This window comes from Physeter macrocephalus, chromosome 14 (genome assembly GCF_002837175.3).
Source record: "Physeter macrocephalus isolate SW-GA chromosome 14, ASM283717v5, whole genome shotgun sequence".
NCBI classification, from domain to species: domain Eukaryota; kingdom Metazoa; phylum Chordata; class Mammalia; order Artiodactyla; family Physeteridae; genus Physeter; species Physeter macrocephalus.
Window position 1 is genome coordinate 103,298,122 of NC_041227.1, and position 13,120 is coordinate 103,311,241.

A 13,120-nucleotide genomic window follows, 5' to 3' on the forward strand; every position below is an offset into this window, starting at 1 on the left:
TTACCTAATCCCCTAATTCAAGATGTAGCTTCACATTTCCTAGCTCACCCTCTGCTCGAAGCCCTATGGCAACTGCCAGAAGCAAGTCTTCCAAACCTGTGATTTGTCTTGACAACAGAAGCCTAATCACAAGAGTACATTTAACTCATTAAGTACTTAGTTTTTTCTTTCTCTTCAACTCAAGTGTTTAAATCTCAGCTCTAACTCACTTAGGAGATCTGTAACTCACTGAACTCTCACTGAGTTCTGGACTCCTTTTAGGCAACACTATGTAATGATTTTCATTTGGAAGCTTTGACTTCTTCCTTGGGCTCTTGGAGAGTTCAGTTGAGTCCAGGCCCTGTTATTCAAAGTGAATAAAATATACAAAGTAAAGCATATAATTTTCTTGTGCTTGTTTTTTTCATCTGTTAGGTAGGGATGAGTTGGAATCTCATGGGGATTTGGAAGGACTACTAAAATATACTAAAACAACAGGTATATTTGTGCTTTGAAAAAGTTCTTTTTAAACGAACTACTACATTTACAAAAGTACCAAATATAAATGTCCATAGAGTAATGATACAACCTAATATTATGAAATCTATATCTAATACAGATTATTACAACTAGTTAATTTAGCAATATAATCAAACCATCTATAATGCCATTGAAGATGACATTGATAAACAGAACTCTTTAGAAAAAAAGTCCTGACATGTAGAATGTCTACCTTGTACTAAAGAAGTACTCATTTTTTGACAAGGGGGTAATATCCAAACTATATTAAAATATATATAATATGTTAAAACATATTAAATATATTAAATATAAATATATTTATATATATATAAATAGTTCATACAAGTCAATATCAAAAAAACCCAAATAACCCAATCAAAAAAAATGGGCAGAAGACCTGAATAGACATTTTTCCAAAGAAGATACACAGATGACTAATAGGCATATGAAAAGATGCTCAACATCACTAATTATCAGAGAAATGCAAATCAAAAGAACAATGAGATATCACCTCACACCTATCTGAATGGCCATCATCAGGAAGAACACAAATAACAAATGTTGGAGAGAATGTAGAGAAAAGGGAACCTCCTACACTGTTGATGGGAATGTAAATTGATGCAGCCACTGTGGAAAACAATATGGATGTTCCTCAAAAAACTAAAAATAGAACTACCATATGATCCAGCAATTCCATTCCTGGGTATATATCCAGAAAAAACAAAAACACTGATTCAAAAAGATACATGCACCTCAATGTTCATAGCAGCACTATTTACAATTGCCAAGATAAGGAAACAACCCAAGTGTCCATCAATAGATGAGTGGATAAAGAAGATGTGAAATATATATATATTATTCAGCCATAAAAAAGAAATTCTGCCATTTGCAGCAACACAGATAGACCTAGAGAATATTATGCTTAGTGAAATAAGTCAAACAGGGAAAGACAAATACTAGATGATATCGCTTATATGTAGAATCTAAAAAATAAACCAAACAAACGTATATAATAAAACAGAAACAGACTCACAGATATAGAAAACAAACTAGTGGTTACCAGTGGGGAGTGGGAAGAGGGGAGGGGTGAGATAGGGATATAGGATTAGGAGATATAAACTACAATGTATAAAATAAATAAGCAACAAGGATATATTATATAGTACAGGGAATTATAGCCATTATTCTTCTAGTAACTTTTAATGGAATATAATCCATAAAAATACTGAATCACTATGCTGTACACTTGAAACTAATATAATGTAAATCAACTATACTTCAATTTTTTAAAAAGGGATAAAGAGATGTGGTATGTATGTATACACATACACACACACACACATACACACAAAATAGAATAGTACTCAGCCATAAAAAAAGAATGTAATTTTGCTATTTGCAACAACATGGATAGACTTGGAGGGCATTAGGTTTAGTGAAACAAGTCAGAGAAAGACAAATACTGTATGTTATCACTTGTATGTGCAAGCTAAAAAATAAAAGAAATGAATATAACAAAATGGAAATAGGCTCACAGACACACAGAACAAACTAGTGGTTACCAACGGGGAGAGGGAAGCGGGGGCAATGTAAGGGTAGGGGATTAAGAGACACAAATGACTATATATAAAATAAGCTACAAGGATATAATGTATAACACAGGGAATATAGCCAATATTTTATAATAACTTTAAAGGGACTATAATCTATAAAAATTTTGAATCACTCTATTGCACACCTGAAATGAATTGTAAATCAAAATACCTCGATAAAAAATTCTTATTTAAAATAAATAGCAGTAAATTTTTTTTAATGTACTCATTTTTAAACAGCTCAATTGGCAGGATAAGGGTAAAATTGAAAAACTGCATGTCCAAGCAGTTTCTTTTGGTTTTTGGGTTTTTTTGAATTTTATGTATTTTTTTATACAGCAGGTTCTTATTAGTTATCCATTTTATACAGATTAGTGTATAAGTCAATCCCAATCTCCCAGTTCATCCAAGCAGTTTTTAAATGATGAGTGGGCTGATATGGGATCATCACAAAGAGGAAGGGGGCAATAATAGCTTTATGTAGGCATGAGAATATAACTTTAAACAATATGAGATTGGTGAGGAGATTCTTAAACAATATAACATCAGAAGAAACAATATAACATCAGAAGAAACAAAGGAGCCAAGTGTATCTCTTTAAAAGAAAATACTGATGTCTTCCCTGTTATAAAGGTAATGTATGTCTATGGAAGCAACTTAAATGTCCATCAACAGATGAATGAATAAAGAAGATATGGTATGTGTGTGAGTGTGTCTGTGTGTTGGTGTGTGTGTGTGTGTGTGTGTGTGTGTGTGTGTATAATGGAATATTACTCAGCTGTAAAAAAAAGAATGAAATAATGCCATTTGCAGCAACATAGATGGGCCTAGAGATTATCATACTAAGTGAAGTAAGTCAGACAAAGACAAATACCATATATCACTTATATGTAGAATCTAAAATATGACACAAATGAACTTATTTATGAAACAGAAACAAACTCACAGACATAGAAAACAAACTTATGGTTACCAAAGGGGAAAGTGCATGGGGAGAAATAAACTAGGAGTTTGGGACTAGCAGATACAAATTATAATACATAAAACTGATAAACAACGAGATCCTACTGTTTAGCACAGGGAACTATATTCAATACCCTGTAATAAGGCATAATGGAAAAGAATGTGAAAAAGAATATATATATGTATTATTCAGAATATATATATATATATAAAATAACTGAATCACCTTGCTGTACACCAGAAACTAACACAACACTGTAAATCAACTATACTTCAGTTTTTAAAAAAAGATAATGTATGTTTATTTGGACTAATAAAGAAGTGTACAGAAGGAAATAAATATCTCTAATCCCACCATGCACAGATAACCAGTCTTTTTTCTATAAATATAAATTTTTAATAAAATAAAATTAGAATCATAATGTACATAAAATTTTATATCCTGCTTTTTGTTATTTGCCATATCATTAGCATTTCCCTCAAGTCATTAAGTATTTAAATGGATAAGTACTATACATCTTATGAGCATATCATAGTAATCATTTCCTATATATGACTTAGACCATTTCCAGTTTTTTATTATTGACTATGTTGTGTAAAAAAAACATTTACATCAAACAAAACATGTAAGAATTTTCTGCATTTCTTTTACCTTATAAAAGTAAAAGTGAAATTATCGGGTTTCCCTGGTGGCGCAGTGGTTAAGAATCCACCTGCCAATGCAGAGGACACGGGTTCGCACCCTGGTCCGGGAAGATCCCACATGCCGCGGAGCAACTAAGCCCATGCGCCATGACTACTGAGCCTGCGCTCTAGAGCCCGCGAGCCACAACTACTGAAGCCTGTGAGCCTAGAGCCTGTGCTCCACAACAAGAGAAGCCACCGCAATGAGACGCCTGCACACCACAACGAAGAGTAGCTCCCGCTCGCAGCAACTAGAGAAAGCCCGCGCGCAGCAAGGAAGACCCAATGCAGCCAAAATTAAATACATAAAATAATTTTTTTTAAGTGAAATTATCAAATCAAAGGGTGTGAGGGGCTTCCCTGGTGGTGCAGTGGTTAAGAATCCGCCTGCCAATGCAGGGGACACGGGTTCGAGCCCTGGTCCGGGAAGATCCCACATGCCGTGGAGCAGCTAAGCCCGTGCGCCACAGCTACTGAAGCCCGTGCGCCTAGAGCCTGTGCTCCGCAACAAGAGAAGCCACCGCAATGAGAAGCCCGCGAAGCCGGCAAACCAAAACGAAGAGTAGCCCCCACTCGCCGCAACTAGAGAAAGCACATGCGCAGCAACGAAGACCCAATGCAGCCAAAAATAAATAAATAAAAAATATTTTAAAGAGTGTGAAAATTTATAAGGTTCTAAATATGTGTTCCCAAATTGCCCTCAAGGTCTGGTTCACTACAGCAAAATGCTCCTTTCTGAGTTAGGCCTTTGGGTTGATTTTTGAGGCAAAATGAAAACCAACTCGGTCAACAAACAGCCATGATGCCCTCAAACCTGAGTATAATCTTCAAGTGGGTGCAGTGATTTAAGGGCTGTTTATCACAGTACAGCCTTTAGGGGTTACATTTGCATGGGTGTGGTATCAGCTGATCTTTCTTGTAACGTAGGCACCAATTACCAGCCCACCATCACTGCTTATCAGACCTTGACAGTCAGCTAAAATTTAAATTTAGCTGCTAAATGAAGGAAACAGTGTGCTTTGTATAAATCACTACATTGTAATTTTTAAGTTATGGACTTGAGTGAGGAAAAGCAGCAAGTGACAGGCATAGGAAACAAACCTACCTCTGTTTGCATTAACATAATAGAAAAAGAAGAGGAAGATAACAAGAAAATGGTTATTAAGTTGACAAGGCTCATATGATCCAATTTGTCAGTCACAGAGATTTATGAAATGTAATTCCAGCTACTTTCCTATCTCAGAAACCAAGATTTAAAAAGTAAAATCACATGAAATCAGAAAACTGTCTTAGTCTTAAATTTATTCTTTTATGTTTGTGTTTTGTGTTGCTTCAGAAACATAGTAATGTGGGAACTTAATAGACAACGTTTGATTATACTATAGAAATAGGTTCCTTTTAAAAAAAGCTTTATTGAGATATAACAGCTTTCTTTTTTGTTTATATGTTTATAGAATGTCTCTGGAAGGTTACAGAAGGTCTGGTAACTTTGCTTGCCTCCGTGGAGGGGATATGAAGTGTCTGAGAGACAAGGATAAGAGAGGGATTTTTATTTTCCAATTCTAAACCATGTGAATGCATTACCTATTCAAAATAACGTAAAATAGTTCCTTTCGTTTCATCTAACGGAAGCAAATTTGTGCCACTTTGCCCTTAGTCCTATTCGAACCTATCAGAGATATTATTACAATATATTAGAAGTTCTCTTGGTAGAAAACAGGCCCGTGATGGTGTTTTGCTTTCCAAATCTCACTGACACTTCAGACGTGCCCTTTACCTCTAGGTTGAAGAGCATATTAAAGTCAGGAATGCAGACATGTTTGTCCTCCATTTTCCTGCGCATGTTTTTGATGGCATGGATTGATGTCTCATAATAAAGCTGGGGTCTCCTGCGGAGAGGGAAGTCTTTCACCCAGCTGCAGCAAATCTCGTGTAGTTTACTGAAGACAGAACGGGCCAATTTCACTGTCTCAATCTCTGTGAAAGAAACAGAAACCCCCAATGAAGAGCCTTGTAAAACTGCTTTTCACTTGCCTGCTTGGTAAAGACAGAAGTAGGTCACCTTAGTCAAGGTGACCTTAATAGAAGAAATTCCTCCTTCTCAAGAGAAGTGAAATGTTGCTTCTGAAGAGAGAAAATGACAACCTATCTAGTAGAAAATCATCAGCCAGGAGCTGCCACTAGGATATCCTTATGTCATGAGGAGAAAACCTCTGAGCAGGGCTGGATCTATTCCTAGGCTGGAGTTCTTCCAGCCGGTGAAGTGCTCTGGCAACACCATCCAGTTCAGAGCACTTCTGTTTGGCTGCCGAGGTTATCATCTGGAAACCCAAGCCCCCTGTGCTTAGAAGAATGACTGAAATATGAACAGTGGTCATCCAACTAATTGGAATATGAAAGCCTTATGAAAATAGATCATTTATTTATAAACAACAGGAATAAGAAGAGTTTACTTTGATTACCATTTGTCTTAGTTTCTCTCTTTCTTCCTGACCTTTTCCTTTACCTCACTCCAGTTCCCTTACTTTTCTTTCCTGTAACTGATTATATTCAGAGCTAAAATATATATTTTTGTTATTTGATGTATTTTTAAATTAAAGTGGTAGGCAATAGCTTAAATAGTTTAACCAAGAGGTTAACAAATGAGTCTAAAAATGAGTCTAAAAGTTGGATATTTCTCTAAGGAAAACATGCTTACATTCTGTCTATGTGTATGACCCTAGATAGAAGAAAGGAGATAGCAATCAGAGGATTCTTCACCCTAGACTATTAAGTCTACTACTTGACCCATTAAGTGGAGTAGACTAGCTCACTTCTGAGGCTCCCTTGCATCCCTCAGTGGATGGACAGATGTGTAAGCCTTTCAAGCAACACTGAATAGTACTGAAGAGATTGTATCTCACATCATCTCCACTCAAGCTGTCCTCTACTCAAATCGCAGCTGTTGAAATAACCAAGGGAAGATTAGGTTATCTCAGGCCAGTATTTCAGAGGGTCCCCCTACATCCCAAGTAAAAAAATTTAGAATTCTCCAAAAAAAAATTTTTTTTTCACTTTACTAAATCAGATATAGCTTGACAGCCTGAGAAAACGTGTGCCAGATTGGCACACATGTTGCACATACCTCTTCTGATCTAGAGCACAAATCTCAAAGAAGAGAGATTATGTGTTCTAGAATGGCCTGGGAACTTAGATTCCCATTTTTTTCTTCTTTACCCTGCTGTTGCCTTAATCTGTAACTTTACCTGTTTTCTTATTCAGAACTCTTCTTTCAGTGACTATATTCAGAAATCTGGTCTCAAGGTTTTTGTTGCTTTTCTTTTTCTCATTAACATAGTACAGGGTGGCAAACCATGTTTGTGACTTTGTCCCCTTTGATTATATATCTGAAAGTCAAGGGTACATTTGAAAGAGAAAAGAAGTTCAAAGAGCAAGTACAACCTGAGGAGGTGTGTATAAGAGGGAAAAACTGAGGCCAGTAGACAACCCAACATTTTGTTTGTTTTTAGCAACTCCAATCTTTTTGTTTGTTTGTTTAAAGCACCAGTTACCAGAGACTGTCTCTTTCAGCCAGCAATTACCTATTTGTATCTCTCCAACCCATGTGGTCTCTGCAACAGCATATCCCCCCAAATCCAGACTCTACATTTGGGTGTGCATTTGACTCAATCACAACAGAAGACTGCAAAACAATAAGTGAATTCAGAAACTTTGAGGGAGCATGGGGTGGGGTGAAACAAATAACTGATACTAACTATCAGGATAGTTCCCAGATTCCCAGATAATAATATAAAACATTATATCATACTTTGGTTTGATTATTACTTTTTATATGACTCTTAGTATATATACCTCTACTGTCCAATCGGGTAGCTTACTAGCTACATGTGGCTATTTAACTTTAAATTAACTAAAATTACATAAAATTTAAAATTCAGTTTTTTGGTTACATTAGCTATATTTCAAGTACTCAGTAACTATATACGGCCACTGGCTACCACATTGGACAACGCAGGTAGAGAACATTTCCATCATTGTGCTGTCTACTGGACAGCCCTGGTGTAGACAGATTAAATTGGTCAAGGGAAGCAATACCAGCTTTCTCTAATATTTAGTAAACCACTAGATCTGTCTTTGTTCACACCATCTATTATAGCTCTTACCACATTTTTAAACAATGGATAACATTTATTGACTATTTGCTACATTCTATGTCTCTGGAACATTTCACAAACAGGCAATACCATTCTCAATCCCAGGTCTATCTGACTCACACCCATGCTCTACTTTTCCCAAATTAGATTGCAGATAGAGACTGTGTCTTAATTGTCCTGGATTAGTCAGAGTACAGTACCTAACAGATAGCAGGAGCTCATAAGATGTTGACTAAATAAATGAATAAGCAAACTTATAAATAACCACTAAAATATTAAAATGTTTGTATGCTTCTTGGTTGTTAATTCTTCACTGATCTCTCCAACTGTTTCTACAATGATGCCATTCTTTAAAAATTACTATAACTTTATAACATGCTTTAATATAAGGAGGACTAATTTAAAAGATATCACTTGGGTAGTTTCACATGTTTATTCTTCCAGATGAACTAATTATTTTGTCAAAGTTTGAGGGGGAACTATGTTGCCATTGTGTTTGGGATCATATTGAATTTACAGTTATTTGGGAAAAAATCGACTTCTTTTTCATATTAAGTCTTATTCAGGAACAAGTTATACTGTTTCATAAATTTAAATCCTTTTTATGTTGCTCAATAGAGTTTTAACATAGGTCCTTCTTATGTCTTACTGAATTTATTCCTAGTTATTTTATTTATTTGCTACTCTGAGTCAGAACTTTGTTTTAATGTGTTATTTGCCACCTAGCAAACATTCCTCTTTCTACCAGGAACATTTCCTTCTCTACTCTCAGTCCATGTGCATCTGGGGGTAAAACGTTATTCAGGTCTAGCCAATTAGGAACCACATTCCTCTGGCCATAGTTATTCGTTTAGGAAAGGGAAATAACCCAAGCTGGGCTGATTACAATGAATCCTGTGATTTATGTAAGAGCAACTGAGTAAAGTTATTCTTATTTTCCTGCTTGTTTTGAACCTGGGCAGATGAAGATCTGGGGCTCCTAGCAGCCACTTTGCTATCCCACAGAGCCTGAAAATAAAATCAAAATGAAAAAGAGCACAGCTGAAGAGTTGGAGAAATGCCAGGTCTTTATGACATCATGTAAAGCCTTGAATCTAGCTGTGTAGCCCTTACATGAAGGGTAGCCAATAAATTCTGTTTTGCTGAAGCCAGCGGTCACTTGCAACTAAAAAATTCTTTAGTATATACTTTAAGCATACCTGCTAGATTTTTGGTTTGAGCCAAATTTGGTCCTACAATGTCCAAGATGTATCCATCTAGTTCTACTCTATTAAGTGTATTTTAAAAATTAGGAATGAATATTGAAGTTTATCAAATGCTTCTTTGGGCATCCTTAGAGATTATTCTGTTTTTTTCTTTTGACCTATTAATATACAAATTATGTAATAAATGTCCCAATATTTTTGTTTTTTTCACTGCTGTTTCCCCGGGACAGTGCTAAGCTATAGTAAGCCCTCAATAAAATACTCATTAAATGAATTGTTGTACTCAATATACAAATATTTCACTTAAGATTTTTTACATTGATTACTAAGACTTATCTCTCATTCCTTATTTTAGTTTTGTCTTAGGCAAGTTTTGGTATGAGTGTTATGCTGTGCAAATTTTCCTTCTTTCCCTATGCAATTGGATAATTCATTTTAAAAAACAGTGGAATTATCTTTCTTTCTTTGAAAATGTTCACCTGTAGAATCACCTACTTCTTTTGTCCTTTTTGACAATCTTCTCAATTTCTTTCTTCTGAAGTAAAGTTTTGTTAACGTGTATATTTCTAGAAAATACGCAGGTTTTCAAATTTATTTTCACAAAGTTTTCATAATTTCTTTTAATATCCTCTGTATTAGTGACCATTTTCACCTTCTTGTTTTTAAATTTTTACACTGGGATATTTTAAATTGATTTTAGGTTGTCTGGACAGGAGTTATGTCTGCCAACAGAAATGCAAGGTTGTTTAACAAACCTTCTGTTAGGGATGACATAAACATAAAAAGAACTTTAAGGTAAGGATTTTTCTTCTTTAAGTCTGTTTTTGGAAACACCTAAGAGAAGAGTCAAAGGGCATTTCAGTGGGGACTTCAGTACCTTTAAGACAATGACATCATGCCTTATTCAGTATGCTCATTTCCCACTCTGATGTATGGCTAAACACAATATGCCCCGTAGAGATTCTCCTCAGTGCAGTTCACACTGAGTGATTTGGGTTAAATAGATTAAGGACGTGTAAATAGTTTGGCACTATAATAAATCATTCTGAATCACAGCAGTGGCATGGAGACATTACTGGGTAGTCTCTTGGAAAAATATGAAATCTGACTGACCAATGATATCCACCAAAAGGAAAATCCTTAATTTCACTTTTGCTGTCTTATGGGGGTTCAGAAAATTCTTCCAAAGTAGGCACGTAGGGCACCACTTCCATCTTGCTACGTTAAGTATTCTCCTGCAGGAAGTGGTGTAAGAACATCAGTATATAAATAATTGCTGCTTGAAATGGAAAAATAAAATTAAATTAAAAAGGGTGCGAAAAAGAGAAAATTGTCCAAAGTAGCAGTCCACCCCCTCACAGCTGTAAATTACTCATCAGTCGTTAATGTCACTGTACTGAGCTGGAGCTGAGTCAGCCATCACCCTGGCTGCAGTGAAGCAGAATTTAATCTCCCTCATCTTTTCATTATAGAGCTTTTACTTCATGCATCAGTACAAGAGGAAAGACCAATGCTTTGTAGCAGGAATTCCATCCAACTTGACTCTGGAACAATTTGGTTCCAAGTAAATCAATTACTCTCAGTAAAAACAAGCAGAGGAATTCCTTCTTTGCCAATTTTCTATCAAAAATTATCTAGAGAGATAAAGGAAGAATAGGAATGTTTATTTTTATATCTGCCTCACATTCTCTGGAATCTAGCTGTCCTGATTCATTAATATATGCTTTGTTCCTTCTGCACCATGTTTAAAGGCAAATGCTTAAAATAGAACAAATAGAGTGAAATATTAAAATTCCCAACAATTTTGAGTAGCCATTCCCTAATTTTTATAAAAACTGGTATTTTTTTAGTCTGTCAAATATGTATAAGCCTAATACATTAATAAACATGCCTTCGTTAATAAATAAAGCCTTATAATTTACCTGGAAAAAAGATGTACAATGATCCAGGCAATTAAATCACATTACATAATTGTCATAAAGAGCTCTATTTACTTATTGGTAGATATAAAATTTAATATAATTAATAAGAAGTTCTGTTACAACTGATTTCTTGAATTTGTATATATGATTTTTTTACTTGACTTCTTAAAGACAAGCTGAAATTTGAAAATAGGTTTTGCTCAAACTCTCCTTGCCCTCACTTACTCATCTTTTCTGTTGTGGCTTCACATTTCTCATTTACTCTCTCCATTTATCTAGATATTATTTATGATAACATACTGTTATGATAATCTCTCACTCCAGTTACCTTCATATGGTTTCAAAATATGCCTGTATTTTTCCCTCTTTTCCCTACTTTTATTGATTAGTTTCAAAAAATTTTTTTTGCTTTTTTTTCTCTTGCTCCTACTATAAAATCAACCAGTGGGTAAACATAATTAGATATAGTATTTTGTAGACATTTTCTGTGAATCACTACACAGGAGAAGATTTTAATATTTTAAAACAAATAATGCAGAAAAGTACTTACCCACAGTCCCTTCTGTGCCATCGGTTTCCTTTGGAATATAATGTGCAGAAAGGTCACTCTGAAGGACTTCGTCTGATGTGGCTCTGGCTAAAGCAGCAGCCAAAAAGGAAGGGCAGTTACTAAAAGAGAAAAATAAAAGGCTATTTCAGTAAGAATTAGGAACCATTACATTTTAAATTATTACTAATTACTTATTATTAACATATTGTCTCAAAACAAAATTATACCTTTAAACAATATTCACTGCATATTTGTTGAGAGCATATTATATGGTAGGCAGTCTGCCTAGGCACTGGGTATACACTGGTGAATAACACAGATATGGCCCCTGACCTGGGGAGGCTTACAATCTGGTTAGGGAGACAGATGATGAATAAGTAAACAGGTAGGATATAAATTAAAATTGCGATACGTTTTATAAAGGAAACAAATAGGATAGAAAGTATTAAAGGGAAGTACCTACTTAGAAATAGTAAGGAATGCCATACCTCAAAGGATGAGAAAGACGCAGTTATGTGGGAGTGGGAAGCTGGGGAAGAATATTCCAGACAGAGAAAACAGCATGTGTACAGGCCCTTTCTGAAAGCTTGGTATGTTTGAGGAACCGGAAGAAGCCCAAAGAAGATAAAGTATAGTGGGTAAGGGGGAAAGTGGTGAGGAATAAGGTCAGAGGAACAGGAACAGGCCAGTTATATGGATCTTTTACTCAAAATGCAGGGGGAAGTAACTGAAGATTGTGAGCTAGACAGTGTCATAACCAGACATATTAATTAAAATATTACTTTGACTGCTGTGTGAAAGAAAGTTGGACAGCAGCAAGAATGAAGGAGGGTGACCAATAAGGAGACTGTTGTAATCCAGGTGAGATTTTTTTTAAAAAGTGATTTTGGAGAAAGAAAATATAGAAACTTGCTGATTACTGTATGTAGAGGTGAGAGACAGAAAAGAATGAGCCTGAGTCCTAGGTTTTGGTCTGAGCAACTCGGTGAATGGTGGCATCATTCACCTAGATGGAGAAACCAGGAAAAGACAGATTTGTGGAGGAAAAGGGTAAAGCAGAAAATAAGAATTCATTTTAGCCATGTTAAGTTGGAAAAATCTGTGAGATATCCCTGTGAAGGTGTCAGATGGCTAATTATATATTTTAGTGTGGAGCTCAGAGATGTTAGGAAATTTGGAAGTCATGAATGTATGGATGCTATTTAAAACTATGGAAATAGAGGGGAATTCCCTGGCAGTCCAGTGGTTAGGACTCCGCACTTCCACTGCACGGGGCACGGGTTCCATCCCTGAGGGCGGAACTAAGATCCCACAAGCCGTGAACCGTGGCCAAAAAACAAATTTATTTTTTAAACTATGGACAGAATAGATCACATAGAGAAAAGATAAAAAGAGAACTGCTACGGACCAGTGACTTCTATGTGCCTCCTGTTTTCCCCCTTTTGGAATAGTAAGTACCTCCCCAACATACGCATTGTATGTTGGGTAGTAGTGGGGAAGGGGGTAGATAATATGCCTCTTTAGTCCCCAAATTTTCAAATCAAATGGA

General features: G+C 35.6%; 1 protein-coding gene across 1 annotated transcript in view; it reads right to left on the reverse strand.

Moving 5' to 3' along the window:
- The window catches only part of PPM1E (protein phosphatase, Mg2+/Mn2+ dependent 1E), a 202,805-nt gene that overhangs the window by 14,130 nt on the left and 175,555 nt on the right, over positions 1 to 13,120 (reverse strand). The window contains exons 2-3 of the mRNA XM_007118095.3: positions 11,572 to 11,690; positions 5,518 to 5,717 (exon numbers count right to left, since the gene is read on the reverse strand). Coding sequence (XP_007118157.2) covers positions 5,518 to 5,717; positions 11,572 to 11,690 — 319 coding nt within the window. The remainder of the gene's footprint in view (positions 1 to 5,517; positions 5,718 to 11,571; positions 11,691 to 13,120) is intronic.